Raw genomic sequence first — 15387 nt, forward strand, 5'->3', positions numbered from 1 at the left:
ACACACTGACCGAAAACCCCTTTTCTCGTCTCTTTTTCAACTCTTTCCGTATTCCATGTCTTTTTCCTCCCTCTCTCTCTCTATCTTCCTCTCTTCCATCTTATGACTTTTGGAGATAACTGAGTAACTGCAGTAATTGAGCAACTTTTGGAGATAAATCTACAGTCATTGAGTAACTCCTCTAATGTTTTTTTGTCCGTATGATCTCAGCAGTCATTGTAAACATTGACCTCCAGAGGCTTTGTGTGGAAGCCAGCCTCCTGGTGGCTGCAGCCTGCCCTGCCCCTCTCCTCGCTGGGCTGCCTGGGGCGCGTGGATGCCTGAGTGGAGCCGGAGGACGGAGCCTGGTGCTCCTGTCCTTATTTGGTGAGTGAGAGAAGCAGTGGAACTCCAGCAGGCAACATTCCTCCTGGACTGATCTGGAGCTGACCCAGAGAAAAGACTTTTCCATCTCTCTCTCTTTCTTTACCCCTTCTATCTCCCTCTCTTTATCCTCTCCATCTCTCTGGCTGTCCTCTCTCTGATATCAGCAGAACGGCTGAGCCGTCCACTCTCCCCAGCTGTCTTTCAGTTGTCATTTCTCACTGAAGAATTTCTCAAGTGAAGTTTTCATTCGCTCCTTATCTCTTTGGAGTCACGAGACAATTTAGAGCTTTTCCTCCAAATTCCTCCTCTTCTCTCTCTCTCCCTCACTTTTATCTTTTCTCTCCTGTCTCTCTAATGGTTCTAAATTAACTTTCCTTTTTTTTTAAAAATATAAATTAACTTCATTTTGTCTCGTTTTCAACCCCTACTCACTCTTTTACACAAACAACCCAGAGACAGTTCTCTGTCCTCTTTCCTGCACTCTCCCAGTCCCTCTTTTTTTCCTCTTCTCTTCTTTATCATCTGGCTCCAAACTCTTTGCTTTTTTTCGACATTTGATGCTCTGCTAAACACTGGTGACACATTCTTGATTAAGATTGAGAAAGAGAGAGAGAGAGAACAAGAGTAATTCATCAGATTACAAACAAGCTTTTGATTTGTGCAGTTCTGAGAGTGTTTTGGGGTGCATGTGTGTGAGTGTGTTTGTGTGTGGTTGGGGGGAGGAGGTCAGCCAATCAAAACACGGGGGTCACCACTCCTCAGCCAGGACTACAGTTAAAGGGACATTGAAGTCATTTCTCCGCTGCTCAGGACAGGATCCACACTTCTGCTGCAGAGGTCACATGAGACAGAACAGAGACTCGTACATCAGCCTGCCTGGAGTAAAGAACCCTGTACTGTAACTCGTCTGGAGTGAGGTTTATTTTTTCAGTTGCCATGGAGTAAAGTGTGGGACAAGTGTGCCTAAGACATACACACACACACACACACACACACACACACACACACACACAGACACCAGTGGTCTGGTCCTGAACATGCCTTAACTGAGCGACTCTCGTAGCATGAACTGACCTGTACTATTAAACATATTGCATACAGGGGGCGGGAACATTTATAGTGATGTCATAAGTGCAGAGTGACAGACATATCTCATTCCACTGACAGCACACCCACCTCCCCTGCTACCCAGACTAATAACCTGGAGGGGCAACGTTTCTGTGGCAGAGAACAAAAGGAGAAAAAAAAATAAAAATAAAAATCAAACAGACAAAATAAAAACAAAACCCTGGCCTTCTTCATTTGCTGAAAACAATGTTACAATCCCCTACTGGAATTCAACAGGGTTACACTTTTAAAACACTTTTAAGGAACAGTACAATTTTAAATCATACAGTATTTAACAGGCATTTGGGAGCAAGACAGGATTAGCTTGGATTACTGGGTCCAAATTTATTAGGTATATAATAAAAGAATAAAAAACCAAAGATGGTCAGACAGACCTGATTTTACATGACCCTGTGCAGTCTATTGACAAGTGTACGACTATAAAGTATTGCTACATTCTATGTGTATAAAAATCCAAAGGGAGAGACAGAGGCCAAAAGAAGAAGTCCATGTTCAGTCTGGAGGTTAGTAACTGAAACGAGGTCATACATCCCATAATACTTCCTCTCTGAACACCAGCACAGAGAGCTGTGAGAACGAGCTTCTCTAATCAAACCACCATGAACTCTCCTCAGCCTGGTTTTGGACCGAACATCATCTTCCTGTGCACCCAGAGAGAGAGAGAGAGAGAGAGAGAGAGAGAGAGAGAGAGAGAGAGAGAGAGAGAGAGGGAGAGAGAGAGACAGAGAGAGAGAGAGAGAGAGAGGGGGAGAGAGAGAGAGAGAGGGGGAGAGAGACAGAGAGAGAGAGAGAGAGAGAGAGAGAGAGAGAGGGGGAGAGAGAGAGGGGGAGAGAGAGACAGAGAGAGAGAGAGAGAGAGAGAGAGAGAGGGGAGAGGGAGAGAGAGAGGGGGAGAGAGAGAGACAGAGAGAGAGAGAGGGACGGCATGACCAGCGCTGGACTCGGAGGAAGACGAGAGTGGAATGCAAAACGAAAGAAATGAAACCAAACCAATGGAATGAGTGAGAGAGAGAAGCCTTTATAAAGGAGTGAAAGTCTTCAGATGTAACAGTTCAATAGAAAAGACATAGAAAAACCATGGCAGGCGTAACACAGTGACGGTGAGGCAGGAGGGAAATCAACACAGAGCAAAGTAATACGAGACAGAGTAAACTAACGTGTGTTTAAGGTGCTTTCACAATTGTTCCATTCTCTATGTCGTTCCTACACACACACACACACACACACATGAATGCTCTCGGACATACACGCAGAATACCATTTCTGAACACAAAAGGTGAGGTGAACTTCAAAGCTTGTATTCACTGAACACAAGAGCCAATTGTAAGTAAGTTTTACGTTTCAGAATAAAACTGTCAAGCGTAAGTTCAGAAGTGAAACTACATACTTTACCCTGCAAAAGCAAAAGGTCAAAAAAAAAACAAACTAGTCTCAATACCAAGTAATACTTTTTTTTTTTTTTAGACAAAAACGTATATATAGTATTTCATAGAAGTAATGTATCGATAAAATTTATTAAAACTCATTATGCTATTTATACATCAGAAATAAAATGATCATAGTTTATTTAGCATAACTGACATAGGATCCTCCCCTGCACTAGAGTAGAACAGTAATTACTGGGGATGTGATGGGAAAGAAATAAAAACAAAAATAAAAACAAGGTATGTTTTTCATGTCAGAGCCCATATTAATGAAAAGAAATCAGACAATGAGGTGATTGAATAGGAGAAAAAAACATTCGTTCATACATAAATACAATGTGAGCCCGTTGATCCTTCAATACTTTTATCATGAAAATCTTCAGATTCAAAAAGTGGGAATTGTTAGGGGACTCATGTAATACACATTTTCAGATATCAAATTCAAAAACGCCATTCCTAACATTTGTTTTTTCCTTTTTTAATTCTTCAGAATACATGTAGAAATGTCCAGAAATCAAGGAGAACATCTTCAGTCCTTGACAAATTGAACTCTTTAAATCCAAAATCTCAAAAATGCACATTTGTGTCAAAAAAACCCATTTGCATTTTATCCAAACTGGACACATTAAGTATCAGATCAATTGACGAATCGTTTTCCTCCAAATGGAGTTTTTCTTCATTAAATATACTGACCTTTCAGTATTCATATTTGACTACAAAACCTCTATTTTAATATGAATAGTGGGTTTGTCACACACACACACACACACTGGGAGTGAATTCATAAATGCCATTGCTTTTGATCTCGCCCTGTTAATTCAGCCAAAAAAGACCTTCACAGCTCGACCTTCCTATAGCTGTACTGGTAAAAAAAAAAACACCTTTCCTTCTCTGTGATCTAATAACACACACACACACACACACACACACACCCTCTCACACACATTCCTTTCCACTCTTTCTTTCACACACAGCGATGCCAAAATCACTCCAAACTGTACTGCCTGTGTCTGGCTGAGTGATGAGAGTGAAGACATTGCTTTTTGTTGCTTTCTGCTCGAGTGCTGAACAGTGACGTGTCAGTTCTGTCGTTCCGTTCGGATGCAGGTCACGTGTGTCAGTTCTGTCGCTCCGTACAGACGCAGGTCACGTGTGACATGTGTGTCAGTTCTGTCGCTCCGTACAGACGCAGGTCACGTGTGTCACGTGTGTCAGTTCTGTTGTTCCGTACGGACGCAGGTCACGTGTGTCATGTGTGTCAGTTCTGTCATTCCGTACGGACGCAGGTCATGTGTGTCATGTGTGTCAGTTCTGTCATTCTGTACGGACGCAGGTCACGTGTGTCAGTTCTGTCGCTCTGTACAGACGCAGGTCACGTGTGACATGTGTGTCAGTTCTGTCATTCCGTACGGACGCAGGTCACGTGTGTCATGTGTGTCAGTTCTGTCATTCTGTACGGACGCAGGTCACGTGTGTCATGTGTGTCAGTTCTGTCATTCTGTACGGACGCAGGTCACGTGTGCATCACCCATTATGGTTACAACCTGCATTTACTGCATATTTAATCAGTAATAAACCAGACAAATCATAAAACAGACTGAAAGTACTGAAATATTCTCATGTACAATGGGAAAGCACTTCTCCGTATCCAGCTGTTTTTTTTTGTTTTTTTTTCTTGCCTGAAATAAAAAGCTGAGCACTAAAAAAAAACAAATAAACAAACAAACAAACAAAAAGAGGAATAATAAAAAGTAATCTCTGGTGAAGATGGCTAGTTGCAGCTAAAATCGTTTTGTGTGATAAACACACGCTCACACACACATACACACACACACACACACACACACACACACACACTGGGGCGTAGTGAAGGTTCCTTCAGGGCTCTGTATAGCGAGCCGCTGTTGGTTGCCATCGTTGTGCTGGAACAGAGGGGCGGGGCCAAAGGGGGGCGGGGCCAGGCAATGCTGTTATAGCGGTTTGACGTAATTTCCTGGGAAAGTGCCAAACATCTTGCTCCTTCGTGAGGTTCCTGTGAGGAAAACAGAAAAATATGATAAAACAGACACAGAACCTCAGTGTTGCCCCCATCTTAATTTTTACACTTCATATCATCCACTTGCTACTACAATTAGCACTACTAATAATCTTAATATTAAGTTTTAACTTAATCAGTTAATTTAATTTTAATAATCTAATTTTATCAATAATATAATAATAATTCAGCCTGTGCCATCCGAGAAACAAACACACAGTGAACACTCTTTAGACCCATAATCTTGGATTGTGTTTCAAGACTGTGGTCACTACGTGGTGTGTGGAAGTTTGGACTTGACTCCTCCTTTGTGTTAAACAAGTCCAATTTTCTTCTCTGATTTCTTCTCGGACCTGAACAAATCAGTGGTGTTGTCACGTTAGCAGAGTTTTACAACCCAGCATGTCCTTACATCCCACATCCCCCCCTGGAGTCTGCTCAGAGACCTGTTAAAACATCCTGCAGACGGAGCTCAGAGACCTGTTAAAACGTCCTGCAGACGGACGCAGACGGACGCCACTCACCAACAAACCAGCCGTCGTCACACTTCTCCATCACGTCCACCACGTCCCCCTCCCTCAGCTCCAGCTCATCCTCATTACGAGGGACGTAGTTGTACACCGCCTGAAAACTGCACACCCGACACAGACAGAGAGAAACTGTGAGGCAGGCAACCTTCACGTAACGTTCATAAAACGCTGATGCAACGCTGCTGCGAGGCTTGTGATAATGCGTCTACTCACGGTTCTCCTCCTGCGTGGGCCGCGTCCTGCGCCGTTCTCTGGAGAGAGGTAAAACACAGCAGTCAGAAACAGTCTGGGGGTCACATGGCGTGTGCCACGAGTCCGATGCACAGCAGAATGAAACACAACCACGCTGGGTTCAAACAAACCAACCTTCAAAGGGTTTAACACTGCACACACACACATGCACAGGAAAGGCTAAAAAGAGACAGCCCATGCTAGGTCACAAATCTCCGTGGAAACTATGAGGTATTAGAAAGGACTCCATTTCCCATCTGCTGCTAGTGTCACAGCAAAAAGCCCTCCTACCCTGCGACTTCTAACGGGGGACAGACAGGCCCTCCTGGATGTGACGGGGCTACGAGGGGGTTTACCGTCAACCACAACACTGTGCTTAAATACCGGCTGCAAGAACCAAAGGTCACAGTCTCAGACAGTGCACAACGTGGCCCAATGCAAATACACAGGGTGAGAAAAACCGCATCACGCACAGCCAAATCCACTACTATACACACACACATAGAACATTACTACACAGCCAAATCCACTACTATACACACACACATAGAACATTACTACACAAACACCCAAACACCATGCAGTTCCTCGTTTTATACCAGTAGTCTCAATGCAAATACACAGGGTGAGAAAAAACGCAAAAAAAAAACGCATCACGCACACACATAGAACATTACTAAACAAACACCATGCAGTTCCTCGTTTTATACCAGTAGTCTCAATGCAAAACATCATGAATGCTCTCTCTTTCTCTCTCTCTCTCATAAACACACACATCAAGTTACCCTTTCCTCAAATTTGCCACTGCAAAACCCTCGCATTAAGCATGCCAGTTTTAACAGCATGGATCCAAACGATAGCTACACACAAACGCACACACAGAAACAGCCCATAACCCACACAGTCCTGAAATACACTGCTCCAGCTGGGTTAAGTCAGCAGTCGCCAGAATTAGTCAGGCAATCCTACTGAATCCAAACCATTCACAGTTCATCAATCCAGGCCACTGCCTTTACCTTGACTTTAGGAGATCTAGGCTCAGGACGGGGGCATTGAGGAGGAACAGATGGAGCAGCAGGTGGAGTGGGAGAGGGAGGAGGAGAGGATGAGGAGGGAGGGGAAGAGAGAGGGAGGGCAGGAGAGTTCTGACAGGACGACGACTGGGAGACTGTGAGAGGAGAAGAGGAAGCCGAGGAGGAACTGGCAGGAAGTGAGGACGAAGAGTGTGAGGAGGGGAGAGGGGAATAAGACGGAGAAAATGGAATTGTGGGAGATGTAGTCTGCGAGGAGGAGCAGGTGAGTAAGGAGGGGACTGGAGAACAGGAAGGAGAGGAGGTGAGTTCTTCCGAAGAACAGATGTGAGAGGAACATGGAATCATGGGAGATGCTGGATCCTGTGAGAGGGAGTTCTGAGAAGATGATGGAACTGTGGGAGATGTAACTTCTTCAGAGGACACGCAAGAGGAGGACGGAAGTAAGGGAGACGTAGGCTCCTCTGAGGAGAAGATCTGAGAGAATGGAATTGTAGGAGACGAAGAGTCTTCTGAGGATGAGATGTGAGAAGAGGTAGGGGAAAGGGGAACTGTGGGAGTTGAAGGCTGCTCTGAGATGGGGGCATGAGGAGAACAGGAGGGAAGAGAGAGGGGAATTGTGGGAGTTGAAGGCTGTTCTGAGATGGGGGCATGAGGACAAGAAGAGGAAAGAGGGAGGGGAACTGTGGGAGTTGAAGGCTGTTCTGAGATGGGGGCATGAGGACAAGAAGGGGAAAGAGGGAGGGGAATTGTGGGAGTTGAAGGCTGTTCTGAGATGGGGGCAGCAGGTGAAGAAGAGGAAAGAGAAAGGGGAATTGTGGGAGTTGAAGGCTGTTCTGAGACAGGAGTGTGAAGAGGAGGTAGAGGGGAGGAGGAGGGCGTGTGGACAGGAGAAGGGGTAGACGGTGGGGACGCAGGTATGGTGGGTAGAACGGGTGTTCGAGAGGAATACGAGGGAGGGAGAGAAGGAGGAACAGGAGAAGAGGGTGGAGATGGAGGTGGAGAGTGTTTTGACGAGGAAGCAGAAGGGGCCGCTAACGTCACGGCGGCAGCGCGAGGAGAAACAGAGCGAACGGACGTCCGGAGACGGGAGGCGGGAGACGGACTGGGTGTAAAAAAGGGGCAGGAGAGAGGAGAAGGAGCGAGCGTACGTTTGGGATAGGAGGCCGAAGTAAAAACCGGGGGGACTGACACGAGAGGAGGAGAAGACAAAGAAGTCAAAGAACAGAGGAGAGATGTCTGGGGACGGGGAGCAGAGAGAGGAGCAGAGGATGGAGTCAGAGGGAGCTCTGAGGAGGAGGTGGGTGGTGAGACCACATCTAAGACTGAAGAGACCACATGTGGAGTAGAAGAAGAGCAAACAGAGGAGGGGATGAGAGACGCAGGAGGTGTGGAGAGAGGGGGAGAAGCTGGAGGTAGAGGGAGAGGGAGTTTTGAGATTGAGCCAGAGGATGTAGGAGTAGTTAGAGTGAGAGACACACTGCTTAGAGAGGAGGATACCCATGCAGGAGGGATGGAGGTAGGGGGAGGAGCTGAGAGAGGGGAGGATGGAGGTGATGGAGGGACTGTAGGTGGTGGAGAGGAGGAGCAGGTGTTGCTCAGCATGTTTGAGGGGACCTCCGCCTGACAGGGGGGGTGGGAAACGACATGTCTAAATCATGACCAGAAAATCATGCAGAATAGTAATATTTCTATGAAACACAAAATAATAGGTAGCTTTTAGAACAGACCGAGATTCAACCTTATTTATGTCAATTTTTCAGTGCGCACGCTGCATTCTCTACCTCTGCTCTCGAGCCATCAGTCAGAGACAAAGACTCCAGAGGTGTTCTGTGACTGGCCTCTGTCACCTCCTCTACATTACTCTCTTCTTCTTCCTGTATGTACAGCTCAAGGTGCCCCCCCTCCCCCACTGGCCTATGACAGACTGACTGTGGACCTTTCACGTAATCTGGTTGGTTATTTGAAATGACTGACAGCAGCTTCTCAGCCTGTCTTCTTTCGGCCTCAGCGCTTTCCTTAGGCGTGCGTTCTGATTGGCTGTCCGGTTTGAAGGACAGAGGACTCTGTGCTGCTGGCCTATGAGGCTTTGTTTCCTGAATGGGTACTTTTTGTGAACTGTGACTGAAAGTGATCGGCAGCTCTTCAGCCCCGGGCGGCTTACAAAGCTTGGCCTTCTCATCTTTCTGATTTGATTGGTCACTCAGGAACATTGACAGCAGTCTGTCGTATGGGTCCAGCTCAAATAAAAGTCCTGTCGGGTCCGAGCCCCGGTTTTGGCTTGGCTGACGTTGCTGAGGTGCTGTGGAGGGTTCTGGTGGATCTCGGTGGGGTTTCTTTTCTCTCTCTCTAATACACAGAGACAATTCCTGCATCACGTTCGCTTTCTCAGTGAGGAAAAATGGCTCGCTATGATCTAGACTCGTCAGCAGGTTTCCGTTAGGGACGCTGTGGGAGGGTTCTAACGCGGGGGAGGCGGGGACAGGTGGGCTTGTGGGTGGGGCTACGGGGGTGGGGTCTGGGCTGACGGCCGCCTGTCTGAATTTAGACATGTAGTTTTTGGTGAAGTCTCTTGGTGGCGGAGTGAGGCCGCGCACTGGGGGCGTAGGCGGCCTGGGCCTCGCGCCGTGGACGTCAGGGTGTGAGAGGAGGGAGGAGGGAAAAGGTGGAGGAGTTGGTGGAATGGGAGTGCTGGAGGAAGAGGGAGGTGTGGAGGTGGGACCGCCCAGCGTGAGGGAGAGCCACTCCGTAGTGACGGCTCGGAGCTGAGCCCTCGGAGGGCTGGAGGACAGACCAGAGTGGAGCGTGACAGACGGAGGATACTTCAGAAAGAGAGAGAGGCAGTGTGTGTGTGAGACAGACAGACAGGGAAAGAAAGAAGGAAAGACAGTTATACAAACGTACACATCTGAGATGGGCAAAGGTCGCAGACAGCGGAACATCATATTCTACCCATATTCGACGCTACAGATACATATACAGCCATAATCTTTGGACTATCATGACAAACTTTCATTCAGCATTGAGAAAACGACATGGTTGTGAGAGGTCCACAGATCACAAAAGTGCAGTATATCAGCTTCACATACTGCCAAAGACGGCAAAGAAAACCAATAAAAAACTCTACTGCCTACAAACCGTGGAATCAGTCGGCCCCTCTGGCCTGGTTTCAACTCTCTTCATCTCTGAACACTCTTATGACACACAGGACTTTTAAAACAGTGCACAAAATCATCCCTGTGTGCAGCACTCTTTTAAACATGAACTATAGTAACAGGCACAGAGATAAAACTCTGCAAATGGTCAAATTTCACTATGAAAAAATAAAGAAAGACATTTTAACACTGGATGTCAAGTTGTATTGTAATATATCATGATCTGAGATATCTTAATACATGAGCAATCTTGTCCCCATGTTCTGGATTCCAGCACTGTAACATTCTCAACTTATGACAAATGGAGGGAAACAGTGCCACCTAGTGGCCAGTATAAATCACTTTAGATTTTAGAGTTCTAGCTGTTGACATCACACTAAGAGGAAATATAAACCACAAACAGTAACCCAAGCTCATCCTCATACACATGATAAATGTGCTTCTCTATTTTGTTGTAAGGGCTGAGTGTGTGTATGTGTGTGTGTGTATGTGTGTTTGAGGGTGGTGGGGCATTGACAGTTGTAAGCCAGCTGTTACCTTCGGTGTCCTGTAGCTTGGCTGGTCGCCATGGTGAGCAGGGCTCTTAGAGGGCGACCTCCTGATGACATCCACGTAGGAGACAGGAAAGATGCCCTGTTTGTTCGTGCCCGGAATCTTCCCCTCGTACCAGTTAGGATCCACCTGTCGTAGCAGTATCACCCTTTCACCCTGCAAAGCACACACATCCATACATCACTTTTACCTGTAGTTTATGGACATGCTCAAATTCAGGTCCATAGGCAATTACACCTAAAAACTTAAGTTTCTCTGGTGCTTTGCTAAAGTCCATAGTGCAATACTCAGAGGGGACAAAGTTCCAAACCAAAATAATGGCCTCATTGGTTGTTTTTGAAAGAAAAGAAATGAATGAATGAATGAATGAATGAATGAATGAAAATGAACTCTTCATGAGCACTGTCCCACACAAAGAAGAGTCTGATGACTGTGTTACAGTGAGGCCTGAGTGTGTTGAGGGTTGAGTGTGTTGAGGGTTGAGTGCGTTGAGGGTTGAGTGTGTTGAGGCCTGAGTGCGTTGACGGTTGAGTGCGTTGAGGGTTGAGTGTGTTGAGGGCTGAGTGTGTTGAGGCCTGAGTGCGTTGAGGGCTGAGTGTGTTGAGGGTTGAGTGTGTTGAGGCCTGAGTGTGTTGAGGCCTGAGTGCGTTGAGGGCTGAGTGTGTGGAGGCATGAGTGTGTTGAGGGCTGAGTGTGTTGAGGGTTGAGTGTGTTGAGGGTTGAGTGTGTGGAGGCCTGAGTGTGTTGAGGGCTGAGTGTGTTGAGGGTTGAGTGCGTTGAGGTTGAGTGTGTTGAGGGTTGAGTGTGTGGAGGGCTGAGTGTGTTGAGGGTTGAGTGTGTTGAGGCCTGAGTGCGTTAAGCAGACGGGAGTCCGTACCTTCCTCAGAGAGAGCTCCACATTAGTGTCAGCGTTGAAGTTGTAACGTGCCACGGCCTCACCCATCTCTCTCACCTGGGCCGGCGGGGGCGGCCTGACCGGCTGCTGCTTCTCAGCGGACGGCATCTTCTGTGTGTGTGCGTGTGCGTGCGTGTGTGTGTGTGCGAGAGAGAGAGGAACACAAATAGGAAGATGTCTGAGTTGAATCGAGACCAACCATTATTAATAATTAGAAACTATTCATACTTGAGCTTGTAAGTTCATATGGATATACCAGAAACGCGCACACACACACACATGCACGCACGCACGCACAGACACACACACACACACAGACACACACACACAGACACACACACAGACACAAACACAGACACACACAGACACACACACACAGACACAGACACAGACACACACACACACACACACACACAGATATACCTCTACGTAGGAGATGGGAAATATCCCCACTCGTCCCCGATGCTCTCCCTCATACCAGTTGCTGTCAATCTGTCTTATAATGTTCACCGCATCACCCTTCTTAAAGGACAGTTCCCTGTAACACACACACACACACACACGTGCAAACACACATGCGCACACACACACCTGTTCATCAACACAGCAAGACCAATTCACACTACTCACTGAGCACAGCAGCACTTTGCAAACTGCGGAACCTTCTCTTTTTCCAGTTTCAATACCTTTTTTTCTCCCATTTGCTGCTCAGCTGCATTGTGACATTACCTTATCCAAGAGCCACCCTTTCACTTTCGCACAACAGACTACACAACATGCAACAGGCCAACACGCTGGTGTTCTGACCTACAGCTCCATCAGACCTACAGCTCCATCAGATCTACAGCTCCATCAGACCTACAGCTCTGTCAGACCTACAGCTCTGTCAGACCTACAGCTCGTCAGACTTACAGCTCCGTCAGACCAATCAGATTGTTCGTCTGGGTTTCACAATGAAACTCATATTTACATTTTACTCTTACTCATTTAGAACACGCTTTTATCCTGAGTGATTTAACAGTGTCTCCGGATTACTCATCAACAATACATTGAAACTCAAATCGCAAAAGTAAAAGCAGACATCAAAAAAGTTGGAGAGAAGCAGCCCTTCAAATATTTAAAATTTAACGTCTGCAGAAGCAACAGCCTATGAGAGAATGACTGTCATTGCACCTGCTTCAAACAAAATGTAAAGAAACTTAGCATTCCACATTAAAAAGCTTAGCATTCCACATTAAAGCAGCTTTTTTTTCAGATGCAAGCTTATTGACTTTCATTTGCTGACATAGGCTTTTAACCATTTTTACAGTGGTTATAATGGTTCATAAGACTGAAGATCGAGCAGAACTGGGCAAATCTGTCTGTGACTGGTTCCCCGTAAAGGATTTGTGAGAGCCACGCAAGGCCTGCGTTGCTTTATAGTAAACACTACATGTGCATTCATAAAACCCTATGTCAGCAGCGGCACACAGACACAAAATGCTATGCTAGAAAGTGTTGGCATTGGTTACTGAGAGTCTTAAAAAAATGCCAGAAAACACCAGCATGAAATGATCAGCATTTCATTGTGTCAGCAATACCTCAGCAGATTTCCATGCAGCATCAAAATCAGAAACTGTTAAATTACGTACATTTTTTACTTCATACCCAAGGCCTTTTACTGAGTGTTTGTTTAGCTGCAGCTAAACATTATAAATATTGACTGGGTGGGCATTTTGAGGCAATCTGTGTAATTAGATGCTTAAATGGTAGCGGTATCACAGACCAGCAATGCCTTAAGCAAAGCCCCTGGAGCAAAGAAACACCATTAACAGCAAAAAGCAAAGAAAGAAAGAAAAAAAAATACAGCACAAATGCTTTCTGCTACAGCCAGCATGCGCAGCTAACGCTGTGCGCTAACACACAGCATTGTGAGGACACCGTGTGTGTGTGTGCGTGTTAGCGTCCGGTCAAGCGTGCTCGGAGGTCGGAATGGCAGAGCGTACTCACTTGGGCGTCTGAGCCTTAAAATCATAGATAGCTCGGGCAGGCTGCCTCTGATGGAGGAGAGAACAGAGTATGAGATATGTCATCTGCTTAGAGGACACCTACGAGACAACGAGAGAGAGGATGAGCTGCCTGTCTCAAATCAAACTCCTCACGCACAACAGAAAACCACACCTAAATAAATGACTACAAACCCTCGCCTAAACAAACAAACAAACAAACAAACAAAAAGATTCCTTTTCTAAGCTCTGAGACGTAGGAAGTCTGACAAATCTTTGTGATAAATGGAGACAGTAACTGGGTACATTGTTACAGTACCAGTCAAAAGTCTGGACACAGGTGGATGGGAAAGTGTGCCCAAGCTTTTGACTGGTACTGTACATGCATAAAACCAAACATTGCTACAGTGCTAAACTAGTGAACTTTGTCTCTGTATATTTACAGACTAATTCTGATACTTTTATTTGTTTTGGAAAACTTCGCGGGACAGTTAGAGTCAACATAACATTTCAAAAACTGCAATTGCCTGCAATTCTCAGCTTTTCCAGAAAAACAAAACAAAACAAGCAAACAAACAAACAAAAAAACCCCCACATTTTTGTTAGCAGTGCAAGTTATAAACACAAAAAAAAAAATGGAGGAGAGTATTGTGTCTGTGTGAGGCGGCTGTGGCGTTGCCTGGTTACCTGTTTCTCAGGGGTGGATCTTCTGCTCTGAGAGCTGTGATGACTAGCATCAGAGGTCTGATCTGCCACATGAAAGACACAAAGCACAGGTCAGAGATCAGTCCACACAGCACACGGCTGCTCACCGTACTTACACAGCATGCAGGCTGGGAACAGGAGGAGAGGAAGGTGCACATGGAGGAAGAACTCAGGCAGTGAAACAAAGATGGAGTCATGTGGTTAAAACAAACAAACAAACAAAAACAAACAAAAACAATATTTATTTCATTTTCAGAAGCTGATGCCAGACAAAAATGGCCTGGTTTGAAGGGGGGGGGGTCCACATTCTTAACAAAAGGAAACATGAAAACCAATGGAAACAATAAACACATAAATGTATATTCATCCACAAAAATAAACAAACAAAAACAACAACAAAACAACAAAACAAAACAAAATAAATATTCTGCAAAGCATCTCACATGACAGCTCAGTGGGGTTCAACATCTGACACAACATGTAAGAATAAAGCCGTAACACAGGGTAAAGTTTTTCATGGTTCATGGTGTCAATGGCATATGCAACATGCAATCATGTGGACAATCCACAGAGGAATCAAATCCCTCCCATTGCCTCTTTTCTACTAGCCCCTCACTGAAAAGAACCAGACGCTTTCCATACGCAAGAAAAAAAGACAGGCTCTTGAACTATTGCTCACAGGTCAAGAGATGCGGCTAAAAGCCAGCTAGCGACTCAACTTGTTTCACCAGAGGAGGTGGAGAGCAGGCAAGCAATTTAAACCGCCATTATTCATCTATTCATACGCTGCCTGCTTAATACATGTGTATGAGAGTGCCAGAACAGATTAAAACAAAAAACAGAGAGAGAAAATTAAAACTCTATGTGAGTAGTCTAGAGAATTCAGATCTACGCTGTCAACACAGCATCTTGGCTTTAAGTCACAGAGTAGTCTGCTTCCAAACAATCTGGCTCATCCTATCCTATCCTATCCTATCCTATCCTATCCTATCCTATCCTATCCTATCCTATCCTATCCTATCCTGGAACTAGTATGATGCAGACTGAGCATGGCTGGGTTTGCAAAAAAAGAAACAGCTGCAGCAGAGAGTGGAAAAGAGGCAAAAGCTAAAGGTGTGAAGGACACAGGCACGGTTCAGGGAGTGATACCACCACCAGCACCACAATACTGAACCAGAGCAGCCAGGGACGACCAGTGGCGGAGGATGATGGGTGTGGCGATAAAAAAACAAGGCACTTGATTGGCGTTTGAGCTGCTGCACCTGAGTAGCAGTGTGCATTAGCATTAGCTTGCTGGTTATTGTTTGAGGCGTCCGAGTGGTGTTGGAGGTGCTGGTAGGAGGCACTGTG

General features: G+C 45.8%; 1 protein-coding gene across 1 annotated transcript in view; it reads right to left on the reverse strand.

Moving 5' to 3' along the window:
• The window catches only part of sorbs2a (sorbin and SH3 domain containing 2a), a 49219-nt gene that overhangs the window by 7277 nt on the left and 26555 nt on the right, over window positions 1-15387 (reverse strand). The window contains exons 16-24 of the mRNA XM_030787901.1: window positions 15300-15387; window positions 14020-14081; window positions 13337-13434; window positions 11771-11885; window positions 11330-11458; window positions 10438-10608; window positions 5697-5734; window positions 5478-5584; window positions 3673-4950 (exon numbers count right to left, since the gene is read on the reverse strand). The exon at window positions 15300-15387 is cut by the window's right edge and continues 1586 nt beyond it. Of these exons, the coding sequence (XP_030643761.1) occupies window positions 4889-4950; window positions 5478-5584; window positions 5697-5734; window positions 10438-10608; window positions 11330-11458; window positions 11771-11885; window positions 13337-13434; window positions 14020-14081; window positions 15300-15387 (870 nt within the window). The 3' untranslated portion in view covers window positions 3673-4888. The remainder of the gene's footprint in view (window positions 1-3672; window positions 4951-5477; window positions 5585-5696; window positions 5735-10437; window positions 10609-11329; window positions 11459-11770; window positions 11886-13336; window positions 13435-14019; window positions 14082-15299) is intronic.

The sequence above is a fragment of the Chanos chanos genome, chromosome 11 (genome assembly GCF_902362185.1).
Source record: "Chanos chanos chromosome 11, fChaCha1.1, whole genome shotgun sequence".
NCBI classification, from domain to species: Eukaryota; Metazoa; Chordata; class Actinopteri; order Gonorynchiformes; family Chanidae; genus Chanos; species Chanos chanos.